The sequence below is a fragment of the Chanodichthys erythropterus genome, chromosome 21 (assembly GCF_024489055.1).
Source record: "Chanodichthys erythropterus isolate Z2021 chromosome 21, ASM2448905v1, whole genome shotgun sequence".
Classification (NCBI taxonomy): Eukaryota; Metazoa; Chordata; class Actinopteri; order Cypriniformes; family Xenocyprididae; genus Chanodichthys; species Chanodichthys erythropterus.
In genome coordinates this window covers 32,470,536-32,484,479 of record NC_090241.1, presented here as the reverse complement: position 1 = coordinate 32,484,479, position 13,944 = coordinate 32,470,536, and the positions used below count along the sequence as shown (strand labels likewise).

Here is a 13,944-nt window from a genome sequence, read left to right as displayed (position 1 = left end):
AAAGAAAGACATAAACATCTTGGATGACGTGGGGGTGAGTAAATTATCAGGAAATTTTAATTCTGAAGTGAACTAATCCTTTAATTGTCTTGAAAGGTCTTTATTTTTCCTTTTGATTTTAGGGTAAAATGTCACCGTGACAAGTTCTTGACACTTCAAAACTAACCTCACGTCAGATGTATACTGGTCATTTTGCATTTTTAAGGTTTACTGGCTATGGTGCATTTTTTTTTTTTAAGTTTAGAATGGATTGATGTATAACAAGTGCTAAGCTGAAACGTTTATATGAGAGGCATGGGACAACGTAACATTTCCATCTCAGCTCTCACTGCTCACACAAGCTTCTCCATTTCAGCTAGTCAAAACTCACTGAGTTGCATGCAGCGCAATATATACACTCACTGTTTGGCCTACCACACAGAAAAACCCTCAGATGCTGTATTATATGCTGTGAAGTATGAAGAGGTGATGTTAGTGTGTGTGTGTGTGTGTGTGTGTGTGTGTGTGTGTGTGTGTGTGTGTGTGTGTGTGTGTGTGTGTGTGTGTGTGTGTGTGTGTGTGTGTGTGTGTGTGTGTGTGTGTGTGTGTGTGAGCGTATGTTACTTAACCTCTAGACTCATACCCTGTCTTTTATTTCTTCTCCTCTGGGCTACGTCTGCTAGAGAAATCCACACCTGGAGAACTCTAAGTGTGGGGTATTGTATGTTTAATTCTAGCCACAGTACGCATCCTGAGCCCATTCGCACACCATTCTGTTTTATTTGATCCCATTTGTGTCATGTTATACACGTATCTTCATTTATTTTAAATATTTTTTTTAGCTTGTTTTTGCCATTCACATTATGGCACATGCACGGAAACTATCATCTTGATTTGTTTGTATTAGTGATTAAATATAAGCTCTGTTCCCAAACCTAGTGAGCTTCCTCACTGCCTACTGCCTACTTAGCCACCTGCCGTCTAAAACAGATGATTGATTTGGAACGTTGTAAAGAATTTGCAATGCAATAATCTAAATAACCTACAATAGCTAATAAATTTTATTTAATACCGAAAACATCGTCAATTTCGTTGCCATTTTAGATTTATTTTTTAAATGAGCTCATGATGCATTTTGGGATTGCATTGAATGTATACTTGAGGTGAAAGACACATCAATGACTCATTAAAAAAAAGGAGTCTTATAAGGAAGCATCTGTTGAGCATCCTTAAAATGACGACTCCGTAGGCAGTAGGCACTAGGTTTCGGAGCAGAGCGATGGTGGTTGTTGGTGTTAATTGTGAAAGTATTACGCTTTTGCTTGCTATCAGTGTGGCCTGTGTTTAATGTGCTTTTTCTGCATTCTCACTCTTATTTTAATTGCTTGTTGTTGTGCATTGTCGCTGTTAAATGTTAGAGAAATCTGCAGTGATTTGTGCCGGGAAATTTAAGGGCAGTTCAAATGTCACTACATTACCATATTAAAATAAGTTTAATTTCTATAGCGAATCCTGTTGCCTGTTAGATCACCTTCTCATAAATAGCATTAGCATATGTCCCATGGTGCAACAATTACAGTGAAAAGGGCACTTCATTTGCTCTTGTTCGCTCAGAGAGTGGCTTCAAACGACACTTTATACAACAATCCGGGCTAGCTGGTAATTATTCCTCTTTAATACTGTCACAACCCTGCCTCGTGTGCCGCACTACGCCGTTAAGCTAATATGTTATGTTCATGAAGGCAAAGGATGATTACTCCCACGCCAAGCCACCTACACAGCCAACTGTATAGAGGATTTGGCTTAAAGCATGGAGGTTGCCAGGTCTTTTCTGTAATCTTACAAAATCCACACAACTGCAACATTACTGAGAAGACATTATAATGGCAGTGCTTAGGGTCGTTTGGCTTGGATTACAGAGGGCAACAGTAACAGGTAAACGATTTATGGTTTATGGTACATTTTCTTGTTGGAATCGTATAGGGTTTAAAGTGGCTCTTGGAAACCGATGCATTGTGGGTTTTCTTTTCAGCCTGTTAAATAGAATGTTGTAGCACCATAAATCAATATTAAAAATAAGGTCTCTTTGAAATCCTTAAATATAACAGCACTGAAATATTTATAGCAATATTCCATAAGCTGACAAGCATCAGCCCCTTTTATGAGCAATTTCTGTCTTTTGATTCAAGGCTCTGAAATGCTATTTTCCTGAAAAAAAATAAATAAATAATAATAATAATAATAATAATATTAAAATGTGCAGTTCATATAAATATAATATCTAAAATGTTTGAATCCGCACATACACAAACAGAAATTTGGTAGCACTATAATGCATTATAAAAGTATTTCTAAAGCAATATGTCTTGTAATGCATTTTATGGTCTCATGAATAATTGAAACCACAGTTATAATACATTATAATACTTATGTTATGCCTTTAGAAAGTATAATGGATTAAAACACATGACAAACAACCAATTTCAGATGTAACAAGGAATCTAGAAATATAATGCATTTTAACTTTGGTTGCAATTATTTTTAAAAAGTTATAATGCATTATAAATTACATTATGAATACCTTTATAATGCATTATAATGTACATAAAGGCTTTAAGTAAAGTATTACCACAACTTCCTCTTGCACACACAAAAGTTTCAGGGCTTTTTCTGTAAATTTCACTTCAGAGCCTCAGTACAGTACTTTAGTCATGTTTTCTTGCAAATTAAAGTAAAAGTTTTTTTTTTTTTCACACAATTATTTATTTCTACAGTGCAAAGAATCTGCAAAGACAGTGACGTATTCTCTGTTTTTATTGGCTCACCACTTCGCAGGTGAAATAATTATCAGTGCTTACTGTCAGGTAGAATAATTGGCTCTGCCCCATCTTTCAGTATCATCGTCTTTGCAGACTCTTTGTGACAGATTCATAGAACAATCCACGCTGAAATGATCTGCTCTTGTTCCGCCTGAACGCTTAAATACCTTGTTAAAAATAAACTTTCCTAACGTTTGGATCCTTCATTTGTGCAGAACCCTATTATTCGGAAATATTGAGGAAGATTGGACTTTTTATGACATGACCCCTTTATATATACCTTCAATCAGATTTCCTGGTTTTGGATCCGTTTTGCTTTTTAGCATGAAGCGAGAAGTGCATAAGAGGCATTATCTGATTCCAGATCAGTGCTTCATTGCTAAGAGTTCTCTTGAAGTGCAGATATATTATGTGAAATATAGTGGCTTATGATTGGCCCTGCTGAAAAAAGATGGATGTGATGATTCAGTGTGTAATCATATGCATAGGCAGCACAGCTATTTCACAAAGTGTTGGTCTATTTCTACCTTGGTCAGCATTATGATGGAACGATGGGGGAGTCGATTTTGGACAGAGTTCGTTCGGACACTACTCAGTCCCAGACCATTAAACACCCACCCACCCACACACACACAGATTTCAGTGAGGCCCTGCACTCAACACACGCTCTTGCACATCTGTGGTTTCGATCAATGGCAGGCCTAGACATAAAGCAATTTGACATAAATAATAGATGATTGCTACAGGAGGGCAATGTGATAGCATAAAGCAACATATTTTTATGTTTAGTTTCATTTACCGTCAGACTGTCTTGCTTTGGATTGACTGGCATTCTGACACTGTGAGCTTCATGCTCTATAATCCTTATCTCCACTTTTTTTTTCTTTTCTTTTTGTTGCAATTATTCTGCTTATTGTACATATAAAATACAAGAAGGTTTATATCAGTAGTTCCATATTCATAATTGTGACCGCACAGTCTGTTTACATTATCTACCATATATAATTACTATAGTAGCCTAATTGTTATATTGGAATTACTTCGTAGTGATAGATGCCTCTTTTTTACATTTGAGCCCCTGCCCCTGACAAACTTTAATGTAGTGCACCAAGTGTGCACCAAGCACTAGGAATACAAGTATCGGATCAGGAATATATATATATATATATATAAGTACCATAGTATTTCTTTATAATACAAGCACAATTAAGTGGTACCTTGGAGTGACATGCAAGCACTAACATAATTGTTACTATAATCTGGTACATATTATTGCATGGTAACACTTTGTTTTTGGACATTTACTAAGGTAAAACCATGTTTTGGTCATGTACCATGGTAGTCGGTGTATGGTAGTATAGTACATGGTCTACACCAATGGTGTGCAGTGGTGTTTTAAAATGAGGAATGAATGAATGAATGAATGGTCCGTTTTTATATATACTACTGTACACCCAAAGCACTTTACAATCATATCAGGGGTCTCTCCTCATCCACCACTTGGATGATGGATGATCACTTGGATGATGCGACGGCAGCCACAGTACAATGGCGGCAGTCTTCATTCAGGCCGATTCGCGAACGCAGAACGCGCACGAAAACAAGAGGCAGGATTTATCGCATGAACCAATCATATCCAGTCATAACTGATCATATCCAATCATAGCGCGATGGAGGCATTGCCTCCTCTGACATGACTTTCCCCCATTTATTCTCAATTACCCCCCCACTAAACCCACCGCACTCTTTGGGGGGCTGTTATAAGTCAATGAGGGGAGAGGAGGCATGCCTCCCGCTGCTAACGTCACCTGCGGGTGTTGCTGTTGGACAGTGTTACTTTATAAAAATGAGTGACATTAACACTTTTTTATGTCAATGTTTTTATATTTGTGTTGTGATATTTTAGTAATATAAATATAATAAAGGAAATGCCCCTGGTCTACACCATGTAGTGCCATGTAAATTTCATAACATCATTCATTACTGTGGTATATAGCAAAGTACCAGGGTACTGCCATTTGATATCATTATATAAATAAAAATAATAATGTAATACTTCTGATATATACATTTTTACTTTTGAGGACGTCAGATTTTGGTACTTTATCTAGACAGACAGGTGTAGACAGATAGATTGACAGACAGACATTCAATAGAGTATGTGTGTGCGTCTATCCATGTGTGCTCACTTCCTCATGCTTGTCAGCCGACTGTGCGTATGCTTTCAAGCCTGAATGGATGAATGAACAATTTTATGATCTAATAAACCACAGCGTCTTTTTTACAGTCATTAGCTGAAATAAAGTTGCACAAAATCTTTGGCAGTTTGTTAAACAAACCAACCTTTGTCAAGTTAACAAACATTCCTTGTTTTCCCTCCCTTTCCCATGTAAAGTCACAATACAGGCGTGTAACATCACTGTGTGTATCACACTTTCTCCTCACACCAGAAATGATGATAAATCATGGGAGAGCCCAAAAAATAATAAAGAGGCCACTTATGCTGCGAGCTCCTCGCAGTTCTACTCTATTAATATTTATGGCCACCTTCGCCCGCCGTGGTGCTCTTCACTTCGCTCTCTTTTATTAATATCATCAGAACAATGTCAGCAGGCCATTTTAAAGGGCCATTGAGATGAAATGGCCAAAGATGGATGCCCCCGCTGCATATGCATGCCGCCGAACGCATCGACCGTTTGCATCTGTTTTAGCACCGTCAGCCCGCCGCAAAACACATTTGCCATAACGGCCCATATCCAAACTGTGTTTTTATTGCCTACAGAGAAGTCACAGGGTCATTAAATATATTTACTTTGGTGCTGCTTTAGCGATAAAGCGAGCAGTTTGGGTGCTATAGCTTGCTTTTATGATACAGGAAGCGTACAGGCGAGAATTTAGTGTGCGTGTGACTTAATGCAGCTCTGTGTGCCAAAGAGTGACTCTGACAGGCTGATACATGATTATAAGGGTTTGTATTTTTGTAAAGGTTTGTGCTAAGATTATTTGAAGATTATTTGCAAATCGTTAGTGTGAAACACATGATAATAACTCGGGCTAGTATATGATTTCTTAAGCTTGTTCATGTCATCATGAAGGTTTATAAATGGTGGGAACTTTTGAAAGATATTTGCATATTGTTCGCAGTAAATGCGACAACTCAGGCTGAAACATCATTACTTTGGTAGGTTTGTTTTGTGCTACAGTAAGTGTCAGATTGTGAAGGATATTTTTATAATATTAGTGTGAAAAAATAAACTATTAATTCCTATTATTAAAAAAAAAAATTAGCAAAGTGTCTAAATTTAAAGGTTGTTAGTCAATTGTTAGCGTGAAAACGTGCTATTAACGCAGAAGCTAATACATGATTCATTTAATGGGTTTGTTTTAGCATAAAGATTTACGTGAAGTGACAAATCTGAAGGTTATTTGTGATTTGTAAAAAAATAAATAAATAAATAAAAATATCTGGAAGATTTGTTTCAGGAGAAGGATAAAAAGCAGAGTGCAGTCAGGAAGCAGACAGCCACAAAGTCACTAATTGACAACTTCACTTGCATGTCATCACCAATATTACAGTTAATCGAATCGCCATTAACACACACCATCTGGTCTTTATTATCGTATCAGGCTGCTATTGCTGTCCAAGCTTGCCGTATGTCATCTCCTCCTGTCTTTACCTGGAAAGAACCGGTCCACAGAGACGTCAGCACTAAGAAACGTTGATGACAAGGCCTCATTTTGGAGTAGTAAAAGCGCAATGTGTTCACCAACTGCTTTCGGTGTCTTTTGTCCTCCTTCTTTTTCTTTCTGTCTCTGTTAAGCTTGTAACAGAAAAGAGAGCAACAATATGTCTGTGAAACACCCACCATTCCTGTCCATCCCTTTAGCTGTCCAAACACACTCCCACCAGTAGGGTAAAATGGGGCTAAAGGCACACCGGGGTAAAAGGTGCATTTAAAGGCACACCTTTAAAACACTACATGGCACCTCGGCACTTTTAACAACCACTTTTGACTGTGCATGTGGAAATTTGTCTGATCCTTGACAACGGACAGCAACGCAAAGTTGATTCTGCACTTATTTGATCTAATATTTAATGTTTTAAAAGTGTTGTAGATTTATGTAGCAAATGAGAATCAATAAAATTGATTATTTTGATTAATGTTAATGTTACTTTTGTTCAAGGTAATTAAAGCAACAGTTTTTCAATGATGGAAGAATATGTAAAAGTATGGTATTTGGGGTAAAAAGCACTCCTGCTGTTGGGGCGAAAGGCACAATACTTAACATCGTAATAACTGGCTGGCTGACTATTCCTTTTGTTGACATGACATAGTTAGATTCAGATGATAAATATCATATACTGTATTAAGTTGGGAGTCCACCTTAGAGATAATCACCATATTTATAATGAAACCATCACGTTATATCAGATAATAAAATATCATAATTATTGTTATTACTATAAAGCTATATAACCACTTTATTTGATCTCATTTAATGCTTTCAGAAGCTTTACTTTTTAAAATAATTGTATCTGTTTTTAAAATCAACATATTATAATGACAGTGTTTATTGAACAAAAATAAATTATCTTATCAAAATAAACAACAAGTATTAACTATTATTATTAATATTTAATACTTTTGTATTCATATTATTCAAACCATCTTACTTGTATCAATGCTTTGTGCTTTTTGCCCCATGCTGGTGAGCCTTTTGCCCGTGTGTGGGGTAAAAGGCCCAGCGTGCCACCTCATACACTTCATACAAGTTCTTCATACAAAACAAACCATTTATTTTCACCCAAAACCTGTTGCTCCATCAGTATTCAATACAAATGTGTATATTTTCTGCAGTCATACACTATGGGAGTAGTGAAAAGCACATTTTGTTGAGGTGTGCCTTTAGTACCCTATACTGTATACACACACACTTCCTTCTCTTTGTTCCCGTTCACACATTTTTTATTTTTTTTTTTCACTTGAAGGGGAGCCAGATGTGCAGTTTCATACATTTTCATTTATTGCTTAATGGTCATTTTACTATTACTAACTATCACTGATGCAAAGGAACATAAATTTACCTGAAATGAGCCGCGCAGCCAGCCTCAGGTTGCAGAAATCCATATCTTATCTACATGAAGCTGTGTAGCACTCTTTTGCTTAATAAAACATTACGTGGTCATTAGCACATGAAACAGTAGCAAGTTTTTACTAGCATTAAATATCTCTTTATTTACAATACTGGTCACTAATCAATGTGTTTGTCTTTTTTTTTTCCTTTGTTTTGTTTTTATTGTATTATTTTGTGATATTTTCACTGATACTTTCATATTTTAATTGTATTGTTTTAATTGGTAATGTTTTAATTTTCTTTTTCTTTTATTTTATTTGATTATATTTTATTTATTTTACATATTATATTGATATTTTATTTTTTTGTGATATTTTCACTAATCCTTTCATATATTTTATGTTATTATATTTTATTTGACAATTGCTTGATTTTCATATTGTTTTAATTTTTATATTTTATTTGATTAATTTTACATATTCATTATTTTATTTATTTTATTTTGTTTTGTTTTGTGCTCATCTTGCTGCTCCAGAAGAAATGCGTATTCCTACTCTTATTACCTGTAAGTAGCATTAAATACAGAACATCTATTCAGCAATCCCTGTCTTAAATTTATGCTTTCCTAATACTTTCCTTTACCACTTTCTGAGAAGTATTTTAAAACTTTCTTAGTTCATTAAAAGAAAAAGGTGAGAGAATAAAAGAATTAAATGAAAATCAAGTTAGAGTTAAGTGACAATTAATCTTAGGACCAAAAGTCTCTTGACTTTGCCATTGCGAACAAAGCTTTTGGAAACGAAGAAAACTTTGTTGAGTCAGTTTTATACCTTATCACACTTTGCACCAATGTTTTAACTTCGCTATTCTTCCATGTTCCGACAAACAAAGTAATTTTACACCCAAATCGTATGTGCTATATACCTACAGTTTTTCAGTTTGCATTGAAATATTAGCAGGCCTACAGTTATAAATTGCCCTCATGTGCACATAAATTGATGTGGCTCCACTGTTATCTTATTCCCTTTGGTCTGCAGACTCCACCTCTACTTTTTATTACTTTTCCGTTACACTTAAACTATTTACTATTACCTCGACTGTTATGCCTGCCTCAGCATTTTATTGTGTGGGATTGTTTAATTTGAACTGTGTGCAACAGAGCCTAGCTGCAGGATGTTTACCTCACGCGTTAAAGGATTTAAAAGCTCAGATTCACAGTCACAGGACTACTATGTGCATTCTCACTGCTCTCTCTCCGCTCCTGAAATATAGATGAAAGTGGGAACACAGCCAGGAGGAGCTCTTTCAAAAGGATATCATCTGAAGGGCATAGACAGACAGCTACAGGCTAAAGCTAGCCGTGACGCCAATATATTCCCCAAATCTGGAGAGCGAGTCCTTCTCGGTTTCGATGGTGTTATGTTATGGGCATAATTAAGTGATGTTTTCAGCTTGCATGTTGAGGTCATCACATTCGGATTTAGTATTGCAATCAGTGATCCACTTTTGCCCTTGCCCATTCACAAACTGAGTTAACCATTAGCAAAGATCTCGCACATTGTAAAAGCTTTGATAAAAACGTACGATATGTAATCTCATACTTTTGCATACAAAAGTACATACTTTTAAGTATGTACTAAGATATTACGTATTAGTGTTAGCATATACAGTACTGTTATAAAACTGATACCGTTGTCCGCTTTAATGCTTTTAGTTTACTATGTTCAATGTACTATGATTTTAGGCTGGTACAGCATAGCACTCATAATACATCATGCTGTTAATGTTAATTCCTGATTTATCAGCATGTTTAAGTTTGTGTGTGCATGCATTTACACTTGTGACATATGCTTTCATGCAAAGTGACATTCGACAAAGCCAATATAATTTTAACACTGTGTTCCCTGGGAACCAAACCCATGACCTTGTCCTTGCTAATGCCTTGCCCTACAAGTTAACCTACTGCACCCTTGTGCGTGCATGCACCTGAAAAATAGGGGGCAGTGTAAAGGTTATTTTGAGATGTTCTGCATGCTTACTAATACTGCTTTGACATGCACTTCCTGGCTAGCTGCCTTGTCTTTGCATGTTCTCATGTCACAAATGCATATGTTTTCCACCATTCTAGTTTTAGCTCAACCAAATGTGCATTCATTATCAATGAATGATGAGAATTTACCCTTGTAATAAGAATTTTACAGTAGAGATGAGACGGTTACCGTTTGAAGATAAACCATGATAAAATTCTGGTTACACTTTATTTTAAGGTGACGTAGTTACATTGTAATTACTCAAATAAGTACTGAGTAATTTTAATTAACTACATGCACTTAATATAGAGTTATGGTTAGGGTTTAGTTTAGGGTTAGTTACTTATAATTATGCATAATTTACTATGCAATATATAATGTACTACTTATTACTATAGTAAGTACATGTAGTAATGTGTAACTGCGTTACCTTAAAAAAAGCGTTACTAAAATTCTCAACGGTTAGTATTATAGTTTCATACTTTAATTGTCATTAAATCCGTATTTGATTACAGCCCTACTTTGTGTACAGGAAAACAGCTCTATTTCAGCTGTTCCATAAGCATCACCTGCTGTCAAAAAGTGGATTTTTTATTTTCATTCAGCATGTCTGCCATTTTTTTCAGGCCAGTGCGAAAATCGTACTGAATTTTAACCAGTGTGCATTCTAAAAATCAAAACAGTTCAGATAATAAGCTATCTAGAATTATTCATGGAGCAAAATACATATAATCATTAATCATTTTGATTCATCCCTTTTCTTGAAAATGGTTTAAAGGCTGAAATGTGAGGTTTATAATTTTGTAAAACTTTATTTAAACGTGTAGTATGTTCATGTTGATATAATATTTTATGTCATCAGCCACCCAACCAATATTTTTTGTTCATTTAAAGTGCAGCAGTCATTGTTAATGTTATTATTTGAATGTTTATGAAAACCAAAAACTGCTCCTAATTTTATTTGTTGTTTGTTGGTTTTCGATATAAACTTATAAGGAGGTTGTTTTGGTCACTAAAATTGCGATACAAATTTTTCATATACCATATGTCTATTTTACAGCTCTGCCTCTCTTGTTCCCCACCTCTCTCTCTCTCTCTCTCTCTCTCTTTACAATATGCCATTAACAAAGCTATAAAGACCTAAGTGCGTATTGGTGCCCTAACTATAGCATAGCCTTCACTTTTAATGAAGTGCTGCTCTGACATTCATTAAATAAGGATTATCTATAGTTTATGCCACTTACAATATGTCCAGATTCTGTGGCACTTGAAATGAGACCCATTACTGCAGTATTCAGTGAGTTTAATTTTTTTTATGGCTGTGACCTTCAGCACACGTTGTGCGACGAGCTGATGGTTTGTTGATGCTTTTATCTGAAAGTGCTGTCTAGGTAGGGAGCACACTGGTGTAGAGTTTGTGTGTTGCAGTTTATACAGTGAAATCTCAGCATTATAGCCATCACATTGATGCTTGGCTGCTTAATTGGAAAGTCGTGACCCTTCTCTTATTGCTTCTTGATGCTGAGACCTGCTTCTGAACAGTTTTTGTCCTCTTTTGATCCTCAGTCACTAAAAACCAATGTTACTGAATTTATTTTCCAGCCTAGGTAAAATGGCCCCAATTTAAAAGGTTGGCCTGGTTTTTTCTGGAAGCTGAAACTTTATTTGATTTTTTTTAAAATTCCCAGCAGAGAAAATAACAAAACAAAGAGTTATTATCAGTGCGGCCCCGTAAGAGAAGGGAGCACATATTGAGGTCAAATGGTGTTCTGTGGGACCTAGAGAATCAAAGAGTCATTTTATTGGATGACTCCAATCCATTGCTGACACTAATATCTTCCTTGAAGTTTTGTGTACTAACGTGTGGGGAGACTCTAGCTTATGAACTGCCAGACAAATCAAAAATCAAAGACCAGCAGAAGTCTGCTGCCTTTATAAAAACTGCTATGGATTATTTCGATTTTATTTTAGTTATTTTTATATAGATAATAAGGCAAGGAATTGCAGGTGAAGAGGTGGGATAAGATTAGATAAGATGTTGCAAACCAGATTTGAACAATAGAGCTTAATGTGTCTCTTAATGTGAGTACTAACAGCTAGGTCACTTCCAACATGCCACAGTTTTAATCAGGATACAATGCTTCCAAGGAGCAGTACAATCTGTAGGTAATTAAATATTGCATCTATTATCCAGTGTGTCAGTGGCCATATATATATATATATATATATATATATATATATATATATATATATATATATATATATATATATATATATATATATATATATATATATATATATATATTGCAACAGTTCTATAATGACCCTTTAAGAGAAAGCATCTTGCAACTGTTGTAAAGTATATTAATGTATTGTGATTATGTACAACTTTTTCCTGATCAATAGACTTATAGTGTCCAATTGGCTTTGTTCTGCATGGCAAGGTTTTGAGTTTTCTCTCTTTTGAATTGAGGTTTGATTTGTTTTTTTCCCTCTCTCTATCTCTTACTGGCAAATATCACTGCAGAATTTTTTTTTTTTTTATATTATATTACAGAAATCTTGCAGTCAATGCTATTCGAATAGGCAAAGGCCATTCTCACTTCTTTTCCTCTATGTGCCCAGTGCTTGTCAGTGTGTTTGTCTTGTATATCTTGTATGTCAATTTTTCAGCAGTGTTTTGGCAGTGCTTTGGTTTAGCACTCTTATGCTGCTGTGCATATATGTCTGGCATTAACTGACAAGTCTGGCATTAACTAAGTTCATAACTGATTTTAATAACCTACATTTGTCAAAAAAAATTTTACAGTACATTTACAGTAAGCATGCTTGGAAAACAGTGAAACAGTTTGCTTTAGCCAAAAGCATTGCAACGACACACTGAAGTTCTCCTTTTGATCATGTGTATAAACTTGTCCTGTTGTGGATGAATTTGAAGGAAACTAGCTAAAAAACAGAAGGAGACAGCCAGCAGCAGTACGCAGAGAGAGATGGGACCCGTAGGCACAGCGGATAAAAGCACAGGAAAAGTCAGCACGTTACACAAGGACGATCCGTTCTCCACCAGCAACCAGGACCTCAACGGATTCTGTGAGTTCAGCAAATATTGTGCTGTGACATTATTGTGCTGCCCTGTTTTTTCATATAACCTGTTTATTTCAAATGTACCTGTGCTCTGATAACAACATAGAGAGGAAAGTTGGCATTAACAAATGAAGGAACAAATGAATGAATGTCATTTTTCCTCTTCATCTTTACTACTAGTTATAGCAGAAAATAAACACAAATGATCATCAGAAGGTATGTTGAAATATACAGTGATAGTTTCATGTTCAGTCCGACATTTTACACTGTTTCTCTTTAGAGAACTTCTTGTTCTTTTCCACTGATCTCAAAAGTCAAAGTCCAAAGGTCATAAAATAGCCACGTTCCTCAAATACCACAATCTTGTGTTACACCTCTGTGTGTGTGTGTGTGTGTGTGTGTGTGTGTGTGTGTGTGTGTGTGTGCGCCAATCTCAGGACTCATTACTGCAATCACACAAACCTCCTGCACGTCCCACCATCATGGTGATGAGCTCTGGAAGCTCTAAAAGGTGTCAGAAGGGGTCAACAATCTGTCATTTTAACTCAACTCACCATTCTCCTTGATTGTCTGTACTAAGCGTCCATCGGGAAACCGAATGATGGGACGTCACCGTCTCACACCTGCCAGTCAGATCTGAGCATGGCTAACCACAGAGAGCTATTTTGTCACTAAACAGCATGGACCGAAGCGCTCTACATATCAAGAGACTTCGCTATTGACGTGCTGCTTTAAGAGGCGCTGGAGAAGAATAGCAAGTGGCATTTGGACTAGGCGTTCTTTCTTTCTCTTGCTTTCATTCTCAGTTTTAAGTGGGCTGTGGCATGCTGTGAAGGGGCTGTAATTAGGATGGGTCTTTCTGAGTCGCTTTCTGCACAAAATGTCACTGTGGCCTTTGTGTACAGAATAATTTGAATGGAGCAGGAAGAAGAGGAGGCAACGGAGAGTAAGAGCAA

The 13,944-nt window shown here is 36.1% G+C and overlaps 1 protein-coding gene across 1 annotated transcript in view; it reads left to right on the top strand.

Moving 5' to 3' along the window:
- ptprt (protein tyrosine phosphatase receptor type T) overlaps positions 1–13,944 on the top strand; it is a 277,019-nt gene that overhangs the window by 209,409 nt on the left and 53,666 nt on the right. Inside the window, exons 15-16 of the mRNA XM_067374922.1 lie at positions 8,413–8,439; positions 12,843–12,994. Coding sequence (XP_067231023.1) covers positions 8,413–8,439; positions 12,843–12,994 — 179 coding nt within the window. The remainder of the gene's footprint in view (positions 1–8,412; positions 8,440–12,842; positions 12,995–13,944) is intronic.